This window comes from Carassius gibelio, chromosome B6, assembly GCF_023724105.1.
Source record: "Carassius gibelio isolate Cgi1373 ecotype wild population from Czech Republic chromosome B6, carGib1.2-hapl.c, whole genome shotgun sequence".
Classification (NCBI taxonomy): Eukaryota; Metazoa; Chordata; class Actinopteri; order Cypriniformes; family Cyprinidae; genus Carassius; species Carassius gibelio.
Genome location: NC_068401.1, coordinates 16,595,333 through 16,617,914, shown reverse-complemented (window position 1 = coordinate 16,617,914; position 22,582 = coordinate 16,595,333). Strand labels below are relative to the sequence as shown.

The window sequence follows — 22,582 nt, the reverse complement described above, 5'->3', positions numbered from 1 at the left end:
AATGAAACGAAATATTATATAGACTTGCCTTTTTTATTTTCATTTTAACATATAGATAAATTGAATACAGACCAAAGAAAACCTGTTAGATTTACCCCGCAGCTGAATTATATTTTATGTTTAACCACTGAAGAGACATCAGAGCCAGCGGCACATATCAGAAGATCTATCCGAGATGAGGCTGCTCTCTGCGGATACATGAGGACTGAGCTCCCGCTGATCGAGTGGAGCTCACCGTCTCTGAGATCGGCGAAACACATTTTTAAATAGGCACTGTCTTTATAAATAAACCACAGATTTGAGTTTTAAACAACTACATTCTCGCCTGAAATACTTTTAAAATTACATTTCATGACACAATAAGAGTAATATTTTGAAAATGTTGATCTGAATAAATGGTGGTTGAACTCAACCAATGCTGCGTGAACTCAACCAATCAGAATGTTTAGCGCCAAAGTCCCGCCCCCGAAAGTTCCGGAACTCTGAAAAAGTACCACCTCGCCAGCAGGGACTTTCTGAGGGGCATTTTTTTACCCGGAACTTTATTTAGTTCCTGGTTCCTGCGGTGGAAACACACCAAGTACCAGGCCAAAGTCCCTAGTTCCTGGGTAAAGTTCCTGCGGTGGAAACGCGGCTTAGCATTGTCAAGTCTCTTGTGTGGTTCAAAAGATGTTTGCTGTTTATGTGCCACATAAGTGACTATTAACAAAGTCACCCGTGAAGTACATCTTAAATCTGTCACTTGCAGTTCTTTTACAGTCACTAGATGGCTGCCAAAGGGATCCAAAATTAACACTTAACTAGTGCCAAACGTGAGTAAAAAGTAGCTTTGCAGAGTTATTTGGCAGTTGGCTGGTAACTTTATTTTGGCAAAGTACAAAACTGTTGTCATACCTTGATCAGCCCACTATGCTCTCCTAGTCATGGATGTTTTCCTTGCCCTCATGTTTAAAAAAAAGTTCTATAGCAGAGAATTTAGTAGTTAATGTTAAAAGAGCTTATTTTCCCATTTGATACATGCAGGCTAAACATCACACTGATGTTAAAGTTTATCACTTCTACTAACAGCATGCAGAACTACCTCCCACTACCTTTCTCGTCTTTCATCCATCTCTCCCCCTCTCTTCAGCTACATGTTGCTCCTCTGTGGCATTCTGCAAAGCCATATTTCATTCACACACAGATCAACTGAACTCCCTCTATTCCCTGTGAAAGAGTGCATTGGCTTCCTGTATTTGTGGCTTCTGGCTGGATTGGGAGTGAGTTACAATAGGATAAGCAATGCAGGTCTAGTGATTACAGATAAAAAAAGTAGGGAGAATATTATGTTCATTAAAAGTGCTTGATGTAGCTTCACAGAGCTTGGGAATTTCATAGAGCAGAGAAAAGGCAGAAGGTTTTGGAGGATTGGACTTAATCCCTTATTCAATATGGAAACAAAAATTTGTTTCCTTATGGTTTATGTAGATTGAGTCCACCATCCAGAATCTGAAACCCCTTGGAGCCTATATCCGCCTCTGTTCCCATTTACTGTCATGAATCCTGACTTACTGTGGTTAAGTTTAATTAAAAGCATATTTTTAATGTTTTCCTGCACATTATCAGTTTTCAGGTTGTGAGAAAACTCAGCATGAATATTGTTTTTGTTCAAGGTGTGTCTGAAAATACAAATGATATATTTAATGTCAACATGAATTCAATTGAAGTGAAACACAATATTCAATGAGAATAAATGTAGGGTGGGACTCAAGTTTATCTTTTGCAAATTGGTTAGATTGTAAAAAATTACAGGGATTGGAAAAATAGCATAGTTGTTACATATAAATAACATTATTAATACAAGATAACGGGCAAGGTAAACATTGTTTTAAATAATGTTCATGTAATGATTGATAGTCCAAGTATATGTATTAAGAATATATAGGGTTAATTAAAATGATTATCGAAAACACTATGTTTTGTGTAGATAAGTAAGAGGGTTTGTTTGCTTCTGTTTGGAAATGCTGTATCATATTTAAGTTAGCTGGCAGTGAGGGATTGACATCACTTCCTGTGCCCTACTCCAGGCCCTTGGCCTGTTAACAAAAGTGTCAAGGATCAAGTATTATTCTTGGAAATATTTCTAGCTTCAGTGTAAGTGGGCACTTTAGAAGTAATTTGAGAACCCTCAATGCCAGAAATGTTCTTGTTTTGAATTTCTACAAGAGCATTTCCTGCCTTTCCATGTGACCTCATACCTCTTCACCATGTTTCACTCATTCTTTAAATTCAATAAAGTGTCTGATAAACTGCTTCTGCTGTTCTTTCTGAATCAATTACCATGCTCAAACGCTGCTTTGAGTATCTGCGGTTTGAGATAACCCTCTGTTATTTTACCCTGAAGATTTAATCTGCGTGAAAGCAGAAATAATTCTCAGAAGAGCCGTGGACATAAAAGCAAACTGTGGCGTATTAGAAGTGAAGTGAAAGGGAAGTGCCAGAATCCCTCTCTAGTTTCTGCTGTCTGTTAAAGCAATACTTCAAAAGTCCTCATTTACTCTCCCTCACACTATTCCGAACTTGTGTTACTTTCTTTATTCTGTGAAAAAGCAAAAGAAGAAACTCTGAAGACTGTGCTGGTTGCTGATTTCCACCAAATTACAATGAATGGGCACTGAGCCTTTCCAGCTTAAAAAACAAACAGTATTTGTACTCAATTACTCCCCTTAGTGTGCTTTCACACTTGGTTCACTTGCCTAGTTAAACCAGAGTTCGGTTGCTCCCCCCTCCCCCTGCCCCCGCTGGACTGTGTTCATATTATAATATTTGAGTCCGAACCGCGGTTCGCTTGCGTCATCAAGCCTGCAGCTGTTTACCCCGTTGCTTGGTAAACGACAGTGCAGAAGGCGGTAAATGCATAACATTACTCTGCACTTTTATCTATTACGTTTTTTAACTGTTCGCTTTGTTTATAAAGCTTCAGTACATAACAGCACTTGCGTCTGTCTTACGAATGTACTGAAAATGCACTAAAGAACATTGAAGACGAACATAAATGAGATATACAGCTCTCTGCTTGCAGCGCGTCAGTCACGCTCATCAGGGCAGTGAATGAAACACACACACAAACACACATTTTCATCAAACAATTTGTCATATAAAGCGGTTCACTTCCGCGATTTGGTACGATTGCGTTCACATAAGCAGCGAACCGTACCAGAGTTCACATTAAGCTTACCCCAGACCACCGTTTTTAAGCAGACTCGGATACGGTTCGCGGGTGCGCTTCCGAGTATGGAAGACAGCGTTCACATCATCCAAACGAATCGAAGTCTTAATGTTGTTTCAAACCTTCAATGGGTCCACTGTTATCCTAACGTTCTTCAAATCATTTTTGTGAAATGTCCCTTTAAAAGGTGGTTTAATTCTCACACAAAGATATCATGTGACTTTAGAAGACTTCTACAAGTCCACTGGTCGCTTTTTTTCGACTAACTTTCTAAGTTGCTCGCACAGGAAGATAATTTGATTGCATTTCTTTTTCTACTACATTGGATTAACCAATGCATGTTGATGAACTTTTATTATCATAATTTATAGTAACAAATGTGGTTAAAATTCAACCCTTTGTTTTTCATCAGTAGTATTATTTGTAATTTGAATTTGAGATATTGTCATCACGTTTTGCAAGAAAAGATAATTGTCTGCTTTGTTTATATCTATACACCTTTCACTTGTTAAGACCAAAATAAAAGATTCACTGTTATTCTAATTTAAAAACCACATCAATAAAATAGTAGGCTACTATGACAAACTAGCTTATATAACATTTATTATGGACCCGGAATATTACCGGGTCACCTTCTGTGTGAACTCAAACACGTCCCAGGATTTATTCTGGCACTGATCTCGGGTCGGTGACCTAGTAACATTGCCGGGTTCAGTCCTGGAATGAGCTCTATGTGATCAAAAGCCAGAAATAATGCCGTAAAGGCTGTGTTGTAGTGATGACACACGTTATCGCGCGACTCTTACCACGTGTTTTGAAGGCAGATCAGCATTCACGACAAAAAAATAAGTAAATATGTGCAAACTGTAATGAAGCAGAGATCAGTTAGTTCCTCACTTTCCGCGCTGGCGCTAAGATCGTTCGCAAGCTTAAGTGAAAGTTAACTCGTACATTACACGTCAAATTCTGATGTCGCATGTCTTTACAGGACCTTTATGTTTTTTGTGTGAACGCCCGCACATATTCCGGGTAATATGTGTGAAAGTACAAAATCTAGTGACCTGGGAACAATTGCCGGGACACATTACCTGTGTATTTTCTGGAATCGCAGTGTGAAAGGGGCTTCGGATGTATACCACATGCTGTATTATATAGCCAACAGACTCATGGTGTAAAGTAAAGCCTTCATGGTGTAAAGTAAGGTAAACGGCAAAGATAACAAGCTTTTCAAAATGAAAACAAAAAGAAAGTAATACTAAATGTTGACAGGACTTGTTTTCCCACAAGGATACTAACATGTTCACCTTCTCTGGTTTAAGAAGCGGTCTTTACTTTAGCTTGAAAACCCAATCCTCTGTCCACCATCCTTTCCTCAATGTTCATGTCATTTTTCCCACATGTGGCCTGGATCTTCGCGCTGGTGTTGAGGTTGCAAGTATAAAGTAGGCTCTACACCTGAAGCCCTTGCTCTGAAAGTGCCTCTGTTCATGTGATCAGTGAGATCTTCTACAATGTGCCACAGCTATGTAACACGCAATATATGGAGCAGAGCAGGCGCTTTGGAGCAGCGCAAACCATGCACTCACACATCAAATTGTAACTCACACATTGTAACTCAAAAAATTTGTTGCAAATGCGACCATTTTGATAGCACTCTAGAGCCCGGTTTTCTGACACTTTAATGGTGCTTTTACTCCTTTGTATAGTCTGAAGTCTTCAGTTCCCATTCATTGTAATTATAAAGAAAAGACTGACCAGCGCAATCTTCAAAATTTCTACTTTTGGATCCTACAGAAGAAAGAAAGTTTGAATCAACAGGGGTTTTCATTTTTTTGGGAACTATGCCTTTAAAGCTCTCCTGAGCAAAATAGTTTTTTTTTCAACCACATCAGGTGCAAGGGGTTCTTCGTTTCACATCTCTCATTTTCTCCCACTCAGTGAACGCTCTGAATAGTTTCTGTGTTGTACAGTATGGAAGCTCACACACGTGCTCCCACGTAAAGCACTGGAAAGTCATGCGTCGATGCGTCTCACTGCATGAGCTCAACGGGGAGGTGTGCTTTCTCACACTCTTACTTTTGTACACACACACTACTGTGCTACCATCTCTGTTTTCTGCTGTATCGACTCATTTGGTCAGAACAGTGTGGGAGGTCGGTTTTGCCCACAACCTGCCATTCAGGTCATTAAATTGGCAACTGTGACTTCGGACAGTGTTTGTATTTCCCCACCTGAGAATTTGTGACAGGATGTGTGTGTGGTTTCTATGAACAGGGGTGCAAATGCAATATTTTTGCAAGTAAGCGAGATAATGATGATGCTGGAGATAGAAGTGAATTTTCTGTAAATGGCTGGGAGCTGTGTGTGTGTTGTCAGAAGCGTGTGGTGTAGACCCAGTTACAGATGTGGTGTGGGTTTGTCACTCAGCATCAATGAAACAGGTGCATGTGGGCGTCAGAAACACATTTGTCTTTGCAAAGCAACACAGGCTTCGGCAGATTGTCACGATCACGTTTTTTTTTTTTTTTGAAGCAGTACATGTTTACGTTACACAGTTGCTCTGGAGCTATAAAACATGTATTTGTGAGAAATACATATTGTTTATGGTGTTCATGTATGGCTTAGTTTGGGTGAGTGACAAATAGGTGTGGGTTATAAAGAAAAGTTTAATTACTAAAAAGGTAATATGGTATAATTAGTAAGTAAAATGTAGTAACATATTTACTAGTGATGTACAAAACTTTTTTTGTTTTCCTAAAACTGAAATAAAAAGTTTAATTTAGCCAAAAACCGACACAAAAAATGGTTTACTTAATATTCAAGTAAGTCATCAAATATAGTTAATATTTATGTATATTTATATACTATTTTTAATTGGTTGTTAAAATATAGACATTAAAATGGTGTCTATATATAAAAAAAAAAATTTACTAAAAAACATTTACTAAAAAAAAAAAAAAACATTTTCATGACAGAACTTCAAAATATTTTCAGTTAGAAATTGTTTGGCTATTTTTTTTTCAATCACCATCCAGTAATAATGAACACCAGGCAAATTCAAGGACGTTCATTGTTTAGAAAAATGGAAACCCTGGTGTGAGCGGAACAGTGATGAATGATTAAAATCACGTCTTTCTCAGGGACAACTAGTCCAAAAAAGCTGTAATGTTCTTTTACATTACCATTTTTCCACCCTCTCTCTATCCAGCAGTTGAAATACTTTGCACTGACTTGAACACAGAGTAGGTGTTGTTGATGTGTAAATGTGGGCAGTCATATGTTAATGCATTCATCTGTTCAGAATGATCTGTTTTTACATTTTATTTTTCACTAAATCGTCTTTTTGCACTGGATAGGGAGTTTTCAGCTCTCAAAGCTTCAGAATATTTTCACATTAGTGAATGTGGATTTCTCAAAATCAAAGATAATTCAATTTTTCATGATATGACACTTCAAATTTCGATTTGACTTATTTAGCACTTTTTGGACACAGACATTGCCACTACACCTGAAACCTCTTATAGAGGCGAAACAAGGCAACGAAACCTCCATGAGGGTGAAGAAGAAACCTTTTGAGGATCAAAGTGTAGAGCTGGTAGAATACAACATCAGAAACCAGATCAGAGGTGTATCTGAAGTGTTGGGTTTTGAAGGTGTGAGAGAGCTAGGCTGTTTTTTTGAGCCTTCAGGTCTGCTGAGCTGAACAACAGTGTCTCTTATTCCTGTATTTCTGTGGGCGTCCAGCCTGGAGTTAGCAGACAGCCACAGACCCTAACAACTGCTGGATAGGGCCAGTTTGTCCTCTGCTAGCTAAAAGAGAGAGCACAGACACACAGAAAAAGCAAAAAAACATGTGGAGATAGGGCTATGCGATATGACAATATATATTGATGGGAGAAATAAAAAGTCAGTTGTTTCATATTATGCTCTGTCTCTGTTTGTGTAAGAGGAATGCACATTTTATGCAGCTTTATTGGCTTTGAACGATTACAAAAACGCTTTATTATATATATAAGAAAGCGTATACTAAATGCCTTGCTGTAATTGGAAATGACATTACTACATTGCATAGCATATTGTCATACTTTTTACTCCACTCAAAAAAATTAGAAAAAAAAATTTAATAAAGCATAGTTCCTCATAAGTTTGAATTTAAGAAATTGACACCTAGTCAGAGATAAAATAGGAATTGGATGTGCTATTGATGAATGAGTCGATTTTTTTTTATTGAAGCCGGTCATCAATAAAAGTATTCATTTATTTCATTATATATTTATTATTAATGTTATTGTAAAAGGGAACTGAATTCAGCATTATAAAAAATTGTAGCACTTAAAACATCAGAGCATCATAGACAAAACCTTGGGAAACACTGTCATCGTGAAAAAAAAAGATATAACCTTGAGATGGTGAAGATGGGTCAGGGGCACAGTTTTTTTTTTATTTTTTTTTATTATTCTTTCTATTTTGCCCCTATGCTGGATCAGACAGCCTCATTTGTCCTTCCAGATAAGGACAGACCATTGGTCCGGCAAAGGAGAATACAACAAAATGCATTTATTTGAAATTCATCTTGAGAATGTGTTTTTATTTTATTTTAATTTTTTTTTATAATTACTATTTGTCTTGCATTGGACTAAATGTTTCTCCCAAAGCTCAGCAGGAAACCATAAATGACACATATTTCACTCACCAGTTTTCTCTTCAATACATATTTTATGTTTTATGGTCCTCAACAAATTGAGCGTCTTTCCAGATAATTTGAAAGAATAATCCTACCTCATCAATTCAGAATAAAACTCTCCCCCATAAGACTAGTTTATAATTAAATATCCATATTAATATATACTCTATTGAAAATGAATGTATTCAAAGCATTCAGGTTTGTTTTTTTCCTTGTGGGATTCTGTCGCATGGTTTCAAAACATCCTTCTCCTTAGTATGGGAACGCACTTTTGTTTATGGCCCCTGATTTCAATTCCATTTTTGTTGGAAAATCACACAACAAATGGTCTGCTTCCCTCTATTATTCTCTAAATCATCCATATTTTCTTCCCTGAAACACTTTGTCTTCTGGGCCGTTTTCCCCAAGCAGTTAAATAAAGAAACAACATGGCTGCCCAATAAGAGCTGTAATCTTTTGGCCGTCTTCCAGACTTTGGCTGGCTGGTGCTTGTTATTCCTCTGCTCACTCTGTGAAGGAAAAAGTGAGTTTGAGTGATCTCAGAGATTGGTGAGGGACAGAGGCGTGATGCTGTTGGTTAGACAGGCAACAAACTCTGTTCCGCTGGGAGGAAGAGGAGGTAGTGGAGGAGGATGGAGGACTGAAGTCACACATGTGACTGTTAACCTCTTTATCTGGGATTTTTAAACCTTTCATTCTTGATCTGTGTGTTCTCTCAATTTGGCTGTTCCTATTAGAGCACATCAAAGTGCAGTTTCCTTGCGCAAAGAGTTGATGTCAAGGGTTATGTGAGCCTGAAAGAGCCAGCAAAAAAGAAAAACAAAATGAAATTCAGAGGTCAAACGAGTCCTGAATGAAGGCGTTTTTGTCATCACAAAAGATACTGTTTGAAGGTTTTTGGGGTCAGTAAGAATTTGTTATATACTCACTAAGGCTGCATTTACACTGCCGTTCAAAAGTTTGGGATCTGAATGATTTATAATCGTATTTTTTTATGTATTTTTTTGAGAAGTTTCTAATGCTCATCAAGGCTGTATCTATTTAATCGAAAATATAGAAAAACATTATAAAAAAAACTAATTTTGTCTAATATGCTGATTTAGTATAAATGTTGGAAACGGTCATGCTGCTTACATTTTTATATATATATATATATATATATATATATATATATATATATATATATATATATATATATATATATATATATATATATATATATATATATATATATATATGTATATTTTATTTTTATATAAATGCTGTTCCTTTTAACTTTTTAAAAATGTATCACATGTTCCAAAAAATGTCAAGCCGGACAACCGTTTTAACACTGATAATAATCCGTGGCTGATGAAAATTTTTGCACTGTATTGCAGAAATACATTTCAAATATATTAGAATCCAATACATGAAAACAAATATTAGAAATTGCAATATTAAATTCACAATATTAAATTTTTTTCAGAATGTTGATCAAATAAATACAGTCTTGAAGAGCATAAGAGACTAAAAAAAAAACAAACAAAAAAAAAAACATAATAAAAATCTTACTGATCCCATACTTTTGAATGGCAATGTATTTGATCTAAAAGTAACCAGTAATTTTGTGAAATTTTAAATAACTGTTTTCAGTTTTTGTATGCCTTAAAATGAATTTTGTGATGGAAAGGCTGAGTTTTCAGCAGCCATTACTCCAGTCTTCAATATCCCATGATCCTTCAGAAATGTTTTTTTTTTTTTTTTTTTTTTTTTTTTTTGAGGAAATATTTGAGCATTTAATTATTTATTTGTTTGTTTATTTGTTTATGGTGCTTTTTGGTCATTTGGAGACCTCATTCCTTGTTTACCTTCATTATGTGGAAATGAGTGTACCTGTTGTGTTCTATGCAAGAAAGGGAATCCAATTTAGAATGAGCAGCCAAAATCTGTCTTTAGATAACACCGTTTACCTGAATACATACATGTGTCAATGTCTGAAGAGAGGAATCACTCTCTCTCTCTTGTGCCTTTAATAGTTTCCAAATGTTTCTCTGATCATTATCGCAGTGTGTTTATGTGTTTGTCATGTTGGAACTGAAACATGAGAGGTGTGTGTCCCTGTGGACAGAGGGAGAAAGAAAGACCTGTAGGAGAACTTAGCCTCAAGCTTTCTCATGGAAGATTACATCCTCAGGAAAAGAGTTTCACTCTTTGTGTCACTCAGGGCGGTTGAGGAATGTGAGCGTTAAAGTGGCCATTTGTCAAAAAACCTTGTGTTTCGCAATCAAACAGAAAACTTCAGGTTATGTTGACTATATATTCAGGGTCAGGGTGTGTGACCTTGATGACAGTAAGACACATTTATGGATATGACGACCAAGCTCCAGTGGCCTCATGGGAAGTGTCCATTGGGTTATTTATGTGTTGTGGGGCAAGATTAGTTGTGTGCATTATTTATTCATTAATTACATGAAAATATGTATGTAAATGCCCTTTGTGTCTTCATTCAAATCCTCTTTTGGGAGGCTGATAACCGTGACGTGCAGGAGCCACATGTAGTATATTAATGTGTAGGCTAAATTTGTAAAAATAGTGAAAATGAATGCGAAAAATCTAATTTAAAGTTGGAAAAAAAAAATATTCAGAGGGAGCTGTGACAGTTATCATTATAAAAAATAAAAACATAAAATAAAAGATACTTTTTTATAATGAGTTTGTTACTATTGTTCCGGTTCTAATATTTTTATTTTTATTTTCTGCAGTTATTAATAAATGATAAATAAAATATCTAATAATTTAAGCCTGACTTTAAATTATGGCTATAATTACTCATTTTATCTCTATAAATTAAAAAAGTGTCAGTATCTATTTATTTTAAGTGCTTAATAAACAATGATACCATTAATCAAATATCATGTTATTTCCACATTACTTTTGGAGATTACGTTTGGAGATGTAAAAAATATTACGATTACAGATTTTAACATTAGAATTAATTACAAAAACCTGTGTGATTTATTGATAAGCTCTTAAATGAATAATATATGAAAATTAGGACATAGTTTTAAGTTGACCAATCAAAATCCTCCCAGTTTTACTCAGTACAAATGGCATCTCATGGTGATTAAGCAAATTAAGCATTAATATTTCTCAAAAACCTGTCTTGGTTATTAGTACTAAAATTAAGATTTAAAAGTTTGCTAAAATGACTTTCTCTCTCTTTTAAGTTGGATCAGCTTATTTAATTGAATAAGATGCACAGGTTTACAGCATAGTAAATTTTTTTAAGCAGTTATCAGAATAGTTTTATGTGACAGTTTAAATGAAATGCAATTAAAAGTTACCTTCTATATCTTTTTTCTTTAAAACTCATTGAAGACACACTGGAGTCTGCTCATCTTCAGCGGCTGATGGTTAAATGCAGTCATGTCATGGCCCTTTGGTTTCTTTGGCAGGAGAGACATAAGCATAAGTGTAGGGAACTCTGTCTGCATGGTCAGCACCACACACACACACACGCTCACCCTCATGGGTCCTTCATCTACTAGATTTGGTTGCTGATTACCTCTGAGCTCAAGAGAAACATTCTTCATTTATCCTCTCCTGTGATCTTGCTGCCATTTGGCATGTCTGTGTTTGAAGTTGACCTTCAGCTGGAAGGTGCACATCTTATTAAAGCACAACCTAAACATAAATGTCGGTCTAACGCCCTGCGGCGAATTAGACAAGACAAGTCTTGTGACCATTCGGAACGGAACTGCACCTTGAACCTTTCGGCCATCATTTCAATGTGTGTGCCAAGAGGGTCATGTTTAACATTCATCACCAGTGGCTGAACCGTATCATTAGGTGCTGTTATCTTCACACAGTGCTTGTGTTCTTCTCCTCATTATTCCATGATCTCTTTGTGTGTTGTGTTTCAAGGTCATGGCTCGGAACGTGTGGCTATTCTGATTCTTACGGTACAAACATATCACTGCTTGTTTCTGTGGCAACAGCCCCGCTGACCTCCTCAAATGTGGGCCAATTAGAGGAGTCTCTGACATACTGTAGGAGGGCACTATACCGTGTGAAGCCTTTTTGCTTTCTGAAAGTGACTAAGAGGATAAATATTCCCATTTACGGAGAGAGAGAGAAGATTATAGAGACAGTAGAGGCTATTAAAGAGGACAGATGGGTAGAAGGAGTCTTGGAAATGAGTTTAAAGTATATTATAGTTTAAAGCTTACAGTATTCTTTGGTACTTTTTGCTCATTATAAAGACAATCATAATTCTAGTAATCCAGAAATTCAATCCAGAAATTCAGTATCTTTTTTTTCTCTTTATTTTAGAAACTACTACTACTAATACGTATTTTAATTATGTAATTATGTAACAAAACTCTCTTATACTCATTAAAGCTGCATTTATTTGTTTAAAAATACAAGAAAAACAGTAACGTTGAGACATATTATCAACTCAAAATGTGAAAAAAAGTAACATTTCTGTAATATTTCATGTGATTCAATAGGATATACAGATGTTGACACACACACATACACGCACATATATATGTAACTAAAACACAATTTTCTCTGTAGTTCATTTATTACTGTTTTGGCTCTTTGGATGGTTTCATAATAGCTTACCCTTATCATTTATCAATGGCAGATCTGCAATACATGAACACTTGTTTCATTTTCAATTGTGCAGAATTGTTGCTAAAGGTTTTTTTTTTTTATCATAACTAAATTGCACATAGTCATATGGGATGTTTTGAGCTCTTACATACTTGTGGAATGGATTTGAAATGACTTCACAGAGTTCTTAGTAAAAGCCTGTATACATTCCAGTGATATGATTTGAACACTGAAATGCTATATTTATGCAGAATAATGAGGTCAGAATGTGCTTATTTATGATGTTCATGCCATGTTTTGTATTATTTGCAGGTCCATTGTCTCGGAGCCCTTGTGAACTTTTGCCAGTTGGGGTGGGTCACCCGGTTCAGGCCATGTTAAAGAGTTTCACTGCCCTATCAGGCTGCGCTAGCCGAGGAACCACCAGCCTCCCTCAGGAGGTGCACATCGTCAACCTACGAAGAGGCAATGCACAAGGAGACCGAGACAAACCAGCAGAGGTGAGATTCATTCACTACTAGACCTTAACCAGCACCTCTGATGCAGCAAAGTCTTTATGTGCCTTTTATGTGCATTCAGTAGCTCATAATGAAGCATTAGAACATGAGGTCGATGCATGATCAAGGATAGTAGCATGACCACAGTTAATAAAAATGTGAATACCCCCCCCCCCAAAAAAAAAAACATAATTATAAAGATAATTTTCAGTAGACAGTTTCTTGTGCATTCATTTATATTTATTTATTTAAATAATAATACAGTAAAACAGTAATACAATTGGCAAAGCAAGCATTAGTCTAGTCTTCATTATCACATGATCCTTCAGAAATAATTCAAATGTATGCTGATTTAGTGCACAAGAAAAGATTTTATTATAATCAGTGTTGAAAACAGTTGTCTGCTTAATATTTTATGGAAATTGGAAAGAGTGATACCTTTACTATATTTGCAGTTTTTTTAATTATACCTTAATGTAAACTAAATTCATATTTAGTTATGCAAGATTTGATTCCAAATGTAGTTTTTTTTTTACAGTATAGTTTGTGTTGGGTTTAAAACTATTTTTATTTAATTTTAATGGGTGGCTTGACTAAATTTTAACCATTTTAAATTGTTGTTTGTTGTTTTACAAGTTATATTGTAACTTTAGCAGTTGTTTCCTTCAGTATTTCCATGCAGCCTTAAACATAGACCAGCAAAAATGTTGTTTGACAAAATAGATGTTGAGGACTCCACGCGAGCACTATTTTAGATTTTTCAAATAGCAATTTCGTTGTTGTGAAACATCAAACCATTAAAACCTGGAAACAAAGAGTTGTATAAATGGCTTCTTGGCAGAGCTGTTTCTTGCAGGTTTCACTAGCTTTGATTTATATATCGGCTGAGGTGTGGTGAGTTGGCTGGGTTGTTAAGTTGTTAGTTCTCTTGTTAGTTGGTGGGGGTGTTGTAGAAACAGCGTGGGGTGCGTCCACAGGGTTAGCGTATGAATTGATGTTGTAATTGCTGGAAGGACTAATTTGGCTGAGAGCACTGCTGACTCTAGATGTTCGCAATGGGATGGTACAATCTTGTATTTGCATTATCATTCCTGAAATTACAGCCTTTTGTTCAAGTACATGCACAAAAAAACACTCTGGTTCACACAAAAAAAAAGAGATAACATTCTGATATGAACTTTTACTACCTAGTGTGTACATTGTTCTAGTCTTATTAGAAACCAGTGAATACTGAAAGAAAATATGTACTTTGAGAAAGATTGGCCTACAAGTTTTCAGCTCTCACATATCCCAAGAAAAACACCATTGGGCCTCAGGAAAGTTGGGGTAAGTTTTGGAGGCTCTGTCTGGACTTTTGTGAGTGAAAAGGGAGTAAGAAAGAGAGAGTGAGAAGGGCCAGAAGAAGAAAGAAAGACAGAAAGAGTGCAAATGGGCGCAGTTGTTGGGCACTATCAGCCACGCGGATCGAGAAAGGCTCTTTCTCCTTTTTGAACTCTGTATGGTTTGGACTCAGCTCTATTGAAATACAATATCGGTTCCTGCCGACACAGACAATGACGGCTTTAAACCGCCTCGCTTTCAATGTCATGTGTTTTTTGCATCAGGGAGCAAGTATCACTCAAGTGGGTTGGAGCAGACAAAAAGCTCTCTTCTTCACCCCTGCCAGGGTTCAAAGCCCCCTCGGATTTTACTCCGTGGCGCTCCATTAGACAGACGCTCATATCCATACCATGAACTGTGTGCCCTCATGCATTGCAATCAGGATCGCTGTGAGTGGCTGTTGTTCCCTCCACCTTGATAGACAGGAAGCAGAAGAAAAGCGCACTGGCCAAAGCACAGGAGCGGAGCGCTGTAAACATCCGTGCCAGTGAGATCAGACTGTTGTTGGTGGCTTCACTGTGTGAAACAAAAGCCTAAGGAATGCTATCTGACATATCTAAGAAGAGTAAGCAAAACAGAGAGAAAGAGAGAGAGAGAGAGAGAGAGAGAGAGAGAGAGAGAGAGGGGGGGATAGAGAGAGAGCTTTTGTTTGCAAGTTGTCAATCCCAAAGTCTTTTACATACAAAAGATTTAAGTGTTTGATAAAAAACATAAATGCTTTTATTAGAGCCCGACCGATATATCATTCATGTGAAATGTGACATCAGGGGGTCAGTTAGAATTTTTTGAAATATCGAAAATACATTTTGGTCCAAAAATAGCAAAAACTACGACTTTCTTCAGCATTGTCTTCTTTTCCGGGTCTGTTGTGAGAGAGTTCAAAACACTGCAGTTTAGTGATATCCGGTTTGCGAACGAATTTATTCATTTATTTATTCAAACAGTACACTGACTGAACTGCTGTGAAGAGAGAACTTAAGATGAACGCCGAGCCAGATAACGAACAAAAGATTGACTCGTTCACAAGTCAAGAACTGGTTGCATCGGTTTTCAGATCACCAGTAGTGATGGGAAGTTCCGTTCTTTTCCACGAACCGGTTCTTCCGGACAGTTCAATTCAATTGGTTGAAGAAAACGGTTCACCGGTTCTTTTGCGCTCGAAGTAATGACGTCATTGGCGATGATTGCCCTTGATTCAAGCCTTCGGTTTACCCGCGCTCATAACATTAGCACAGAATCAGTTCAGAATCAATCACCAAAAGAAACAGTTCGGTTCAGACGCGCTGTGTGTCAGTCTGCTTCACACTGAATCAAACATGCGCAGTATCAGCTCCTCGGTTCTCGAATCGGACGCGTCCGACAAAAACGGTTCTTGACTCGAGAACGAGTCAATCGTTCGTTCGTTCGTTATCTGGCTCGGCACGGTGTTCAAAAAAGTTAACAGCTTAAGCCATTTGTGGATTAATGCTACATGGAGACGCGAACCGTTTCAAACGATTCAGTTCGATTTGGTGAACTGGTTCAAGAAGATCCGGTTACATCGAGTGATTCGTTCGTGAACCGGATATCACAAATTGCTTCGTTATGAACTCTCTCACAACAGACATGGAAGAGAAGACAATGCTGAATAAAGTCGTAGTTTTTGCTATTTTGGGTCCAAAATGTATTTTCGATGCTTTAAAATTTTTAAACTGACCCCCTGATGTAACATGAACTACTTTGATGATGTTTTTATTACCTTTCTGGACATGGACAGTATACCGTACACAAAGTTTCAATGGAGGTACTGAGAGCTCACGGACTAAATCTCAAATATCTTAAACTGTGTTCCAAAGATGAACGGAGGTCTTACAGGTTTGGAACGACAGGAGTCATTAATGACATAATTTTCATTTTTGGGTGAATTATCCCTTTAAGTCTATGGAAAACCATTTAATTTTTGAATTGGCCATATCTCTATAATGGTGCCATAAATCCACACCAAATTCCGCATCTGCACCGAACGCCACCCTCCACTCATCGGTAACCCTCCAGGGACAGTAAAGAAATTGCTATAAAAATGTATTTAATATAAATCATGTTCTTTTGAACTTTCTAAACCCCAGCACAATTGCTTTCAACTTTCAAATTATAATATTTTTTTATAATTTTTTTAAAACCACTCTAAAACCAACAATCTAGTTCAGCCTGACCTGGCTGGGAGACCAGCTTTAACAGCAGGATTTCTGCTCTAGTCTCTAGGCAATTGATCCAAACACAGGTCCTCATGGATAAACTCCAGCATGTCTGATAGTATGACTCTTCTGTGCATGAGCACAATGAGTCACTGATCATGCTTTTAGATCCCGGCCTCTAAAATTGCTTCGTCAGGACTTTGCAATGGCCTGAAACCATGTGCTGAAGATGTGTGAAAGTCAACATGTCTAAACTAGCCATCAGGATTCCACAGCCTATGGCCAAAAGCGATGATGAATGAGACATGTCATTTTCTGCTGTGCTATAATGACATTAGCCTTTCGTTTTTGTTGGCAAATGGCTAAAGAGCTCAATTCCCTATGATGCCATTGTTGTGAGTTTGTATTAGTATCTTGGTAACAGATTTGGATTGTATTTTATTTAATTTTTTTACTATTTGCCCATATCTGGCTAACAGTTGAAAGGATGACAGGACTGTGTATACATAAGCACATTCTAAGTCCTTGTTGGAGTCCTGACTGCAATAAGTCATAGTTAATTTTTCTTATGCAATTTTTTTCTTCATTTTTTGGAAGAAAGAGTAGAATATGTATAACCCAAATAATACAAAGTAAAATAAGGGTCTTAGGAATAAGGGTTTTACCTAGCAAACAATAGGTCATTTTCTCTCCTAAAAAAAAAAAAATTATGTGCTTTATAAACAGAAATGCATTCCTTTCACTGCACTGCGATGTATGTTCACGACTTCACGTAATACATAATCACCTTGAAAAGGTCATGTGCGACGTAGGCGGAAGTACTGAGTCAGTGTTTACAAGTCAAACACCATTTACAAAAATGTTTTAATATGTGTCTTTGAACATAAAACACATTTGTAAACACTGATTCGGGACTTTCACCAATATCAATCGTGACATTTTCAACGTAATCACTTATTACGTGAAGTCATGGACGTGCATTGCAGAGCAGTGCAAGGCGAGCATTTCAGTTTATAGAGCATATACATTTATTTAAATTTTTTTTAAGAAAATGAACGATTGTTTCGTTAGATAGATAGATTAATTGTGCAGCCCTAGTGTAGAACCCTTTGAAGCTGCACTGAAACTGTAATTTTGACCATTAACTGTTTGGTAGCCATTGAAATCTACTATAAGTCGAATAGTCCTGGAATCCTTAATTTCTTTCCGACTGAAGAAAGAAAGAGGTAAACATCTCGTATTAAATGGTGGTGAGTAAATTATCAGGATATTTTAATTTGAAAGTGAACTAATCCATTAAGTTGCATATGCTTCATGCATTGTGCAAATGAGTGGATTTTAAGCTTCCCCTTAAGCCTTATATGAGGTTTTGTCTACACACAGGAAGATAAGATTGTTCCTTTCACCGCATTCCAAGCACCAGTTATTTCAAAGACCGCTCCAGATATTGTGCTCAGCGATTGGAAAGGAAGATTAAGGATGCACTGAACAAAAGAATCATGACAGCTGTTGATGTACACACTTCCGCAATAGGGATCTTTACTATCTAAGGGACCAAGGATCAGAATATAATCACACACGCACATTTGGAAACTGCAGGACCAGGATGTTAATGCCCTTTCACAAATTTTGATATTCGTCTTTAGCTGTGGTAATGTACACAGGGCACCAGACAAAAACACACGAGTGAGGAGCCATTGGCTCCTATAAGAGAAAACTTGAGCGCCTTATTTAGGCCAACTTATTTTTTTAGGTGCCACAGAATAAATGTGTTTTTTTACTATTACTATTATTATTATTATTATTTTTATTTATTATTATCATTTAAATATATTTTTTTACATTTTAACATTTCAATCATACTGTCGTGTTGATGTCTATTCTTTTCTTGACTTTATCAACATTTTAACTAACTAAGGTCTCTAACTAGTTATTAATTTCACTCGCAAATTAATATTTTTGGTCACAAATGCAGCCATTTTAGTCGCAGTCTGTAGCAAAAAAAAAAAAAAAATATATATATATATATTTTTTTTTAAGTATTAAATAACAGAGCATATGTAAAACAACTCAAATTTACTTATTTAATAAAACTTTTTTTCAGAAAATACACCTTGATTCTTATTTAAATGGATATATTATATTAGTATAATAGTTATAATAGTTATAATTAGTATAGCATATTTTTTTTATACTTATTTCGTTTTCAGTATAATTTTTGTGCTTTAACATTTAATATATTTTTTAATATTTCTATTTGGCTTTAATTTATTTTTGTTTCAGCTTTAGTTTTTAGTAATTTTAACTCAAACTCATATTGTTTCAGATAGCTACACGGGTCTTTTCAGTATATTTTTAGTCTGTGCATCCCTAATCTTGACATTTACTGACATTTTTTTTTTCAGCATTACCTTATCTAAACTATATTGTAGTAGATTTATGCTATTACTGAAAGAAGAAGAAAACCTAGATTAACATTTTAGCCAGTTTTATTCTACAAATAACTTATCTTTGTATTAAGTATGATTATAATGGAAGGCAAATGTATTATGAAAACGATTAAGAAAGTGTTTGTTTTTTTACACACTGTAGCTGTGTGTCCAAAGTGACCTTTGTGGTCGGATGTTTCTTTTAAAAACCATGACTCCAGTTACTGCTCTCGAATTCAGCTTGTGTGGCTCGGAAACCAGTAAACAATAACGTCCCAAAGGGAAACCGTAGGGTCATTCGAATGGTGCAGTTCTAAGAAGGCACTCGTTTACTTTAATATATGCTTCTCACCCTGGTTGAAGTTCATGTTTTTTTTTCCATTGTGGTCCTCTGCGAAAAAAAAGAAATGCATTGTCCTGCTAATCACACAGAATGCTGAGCCCAAGCAATTTCTTCCTTCCTTTGGGACCGCAGACTTTAGAAGTGTTCTAATGTCATGCAAGACTATTTGTCCTTGACACGTTTTTGTGGCCGAGAGCGCAGCATTTCTTATGGTTTACATACGAACCCCTCTGGACTATTTGTTTTGGACTGTTTCCAGATGTTCTCCATTTCTCTGTGGGGCCGTGTACTTGGCCTATACAGTATTCGTTGGCTTGCTTCACTGTGCTAATGAAGAAGTGCTGGGTTACCTGGCATGCCAAAACTTTCCTCACCAGTTCTATCTAAGAGATTTTTATGCATTGCCGAAACTCGACTCTGTCCTGACACCTAGCTCAGTGTCTCTCAGGCCTTGTTCACCTGTGTGGTCCTGGCTGGATGGTAGGAGGACAGATAAATCTGTCCGTCCCTGACTCCTTGGCGTCATAGAGGAGGTTTGGAAGGGGCTGAGGCCGGATTGTGGGGTCACGGCTGCGGGAGAGAGAGTTTGGCCCTATTTCTTCTTCCACTTAAATGGAGAAAGATAAGCACCCAAGGACATCTGGCGGGATCACATTGAGCCTTGACATTAACAACCGCCTACCTGGGGCACTGGCACAGATGTGGCCTTCTGGATTCACACACCCACACTGAAATCACATTTAAAAGCACAACCTTCTGTCTTTTTTCACAGATAAACACACATACACACTCACACACACACACACACACACACACACACACACACTGTCCTTCAGTTCTAATCCAGCATGGAGACTGTGGCAGGGTCGTGTTTCATGTGCCCAGGCGCCACCGGCCTTCAACGACAGATGGATTAGATCCTCCAAGACATAAACAATTCAGCGAAGCCCTGATTTACTGCTCCCAAACACAATGTTGAAAACCTAGAGGGGCGATGGGGTTACTGGCCATCCTGGTTCCGCCAACTAGCGGAACTTGTCCATAAATGCGCTTTATGAACCAATATATGATGCGCTGTGCTTTGTAAAGGTAATTAACAGAACTGATAAATGATAATATTTGGCATGTCTACCTCTATTAGAAGATTAGAAAGAATTTACAACAAGTGACACTCTGATAAACCACAACTTATTGATATAATTATGATAATTATGTCTATATTTATATTTTTGAGTTCAGAGACTGAGCAAACACATGCACCCTGTCTTTCTTGCATCCTGCTGTTAGAAATAACAGTATAACTTGCTCTTCATATTGTGTGAAATTTGCAAGCTGTTCGTCACGCAGCCTCTTGGAATGTAAGGCAGGGCGTAGAGTTCATAAATTCATCTCATTTTGTTTGAAGTGGTCATTGTGCAGTTTGTTTTGGCCTGGGTCTTGGATGCTTGTTTACAGAGTCAGCATGAATGCGGCTGGTCAGTCAGCATTAAAGGTTAGTCTCCAAACGCTCCAAACCCTCCACGTCCCCTCCACGTGCTTGAAGTCTTAATTACAGTGTATTTTTTTAGTAAATTTTAACTTCACACTGTCATTTTATTACAATTAAATTAAAAAAGGAGCGTAATTTTATTACAATTAAATTAAAAAAGCAGCTGCAGTTGCCAAAATGTTACTGTAAAAATATGATTTCAACATTTTAAGGGACTGAACTTAAATTTGCAATTAACATGAAATGTAACATTAAACCCAAAAGAACAAAAATGATAGCAAGACCAAAAAAGAAACGTATACACTTACGTAAAATACTATTAAATATAAAGTTAAATACAGGGAATTTAGTTGATTTTTTAAGTGTACATTATATATTTCAACACTAAATTTTAGTCCATATTTAAAAGTTTGTGCAGCACATTTTAGCACTGATTTGTTGTTACAATGTAATATTGGAAAGCGCAAACTGTTTTGGAAGGAGTTGGGTGCTGGTGCTCATTTGGGTGAGGCAGGTTTGATCCCTGCCTGCAACATGTCCAGTTCCATTTCCTGTCACTCTCCAGTATGTTTCTGTGACTTTGTTTTAAGTTTCTGTAAAAAGAGGAAGGAGTTACTTTATTTTGTATCAAAACCTTAAGTTTAGGCTGGAAAAATGAAAACATTTAGCATGCAACCTTTGTGTAAGTGCTGGTTATTTCAGATGCAAAGAGGTTTTACTCTAAAGTTGAATTCTCTCCCTGTTTTCACTAGAGAATAATTAAATTATGTCTGTTTGGCACAACAACTTTGACCAAGATTAAAAATAAAATGAAGAAAAAGTATGTTATGAATAATTGTTTATTGCACAAATACATCAAGACTCAGACAGCAGCTGCAAGATGTCATTGCTGCCCTCTCATTCACATTGAACTAACATCCTTGTGTAAAATCCTTCCCGAGCACAGCGTCCCTCCTTCTGCTCCCCTCAAACACACACACATTTCCTTTTTTACTGCGTGAATCAGAAGGAACGGTTTCCTGTCCCTCTCTTCCCAGTGCCAGTGTGTTGTACAGTGTTACAGCAGAGGGCCCAGGCTGTGTGCTATCCTCTCAATAACAGAGAGAAATGCACAGCTGCGTTTTGCTCCCTAATGGCCCTGGCACTGGTCCAGACTGTAGCACCACAGCGCTGACTAATTAAGTGAAACTGAACACCTAGCAGTGACTGTGCATAATGCTTTTACTTTCTCATCACTCTCTGTGAAAATATAACAGAATTTCCTTTCGCTCCAGGGACTTATATATTTAAAATTGGTCAGAGCCGTGGTGGATGATGGTGCTCACATTCAGGTATACACGGAAATGCAGGTTTTGGGTCCTTTCCAAGTATATTTTTGTGCCTCCATGCTAGATACTAGTCAAAAGAGGCTAAAGTGCCGAAATAACTCTACCCCAAGAAAGGGTTTGACCAACTCAGTTCTTTCCTGTGTTGAAGTATTTTCTATTGAAACAGGAAGTTGTCGGGACATATCAAAGGTCTTGTCCTTTTTTTTAACCAGCCAATAGCCTTTACATCAATGTAGCAAAATTCAGCAGTGATCAACTGATATTTGAAAGCTTTTAAATGAAGTAGTGTTCCCAATTAGTGTCTTTTCTTACAGATGTTTTTAAATCGATTTTATTATTGATGTATTATTTAATAGTTAGTTAATTGTTATATGATTGTCATATGCAGGGTGCGATTTGTGAAAAAAAAAAAAAAACAGAGGGGGGGGGGGGTGTTTTGAAACATTTT

At 36.8% G+C, this 22,582-nt stretch overlaps 1 protein-coding gene across 1 annotated transcript in view; it reads left to right on the top strand.

Annotated features, from left to right (window-relative positions):
• Window positions 1-22,582, top strand: part of LOC127959399 (transforming growth factor beta receptor type 3) — a 97,549-nt gene that overhangs the window by 23,106 nt on the left and 51,861 nt on the right. The window contains exon 3 of the mRNA XM_052558564.1: window positions 12,807-12,994. Coding sequence (XP_052414524.1) covers window positions 12,807-12,994 — 188 coding nt within the window. The remainder of the gene's footprint in view (window positions 1-12,806; window positions 12,995-22,582) is intronic.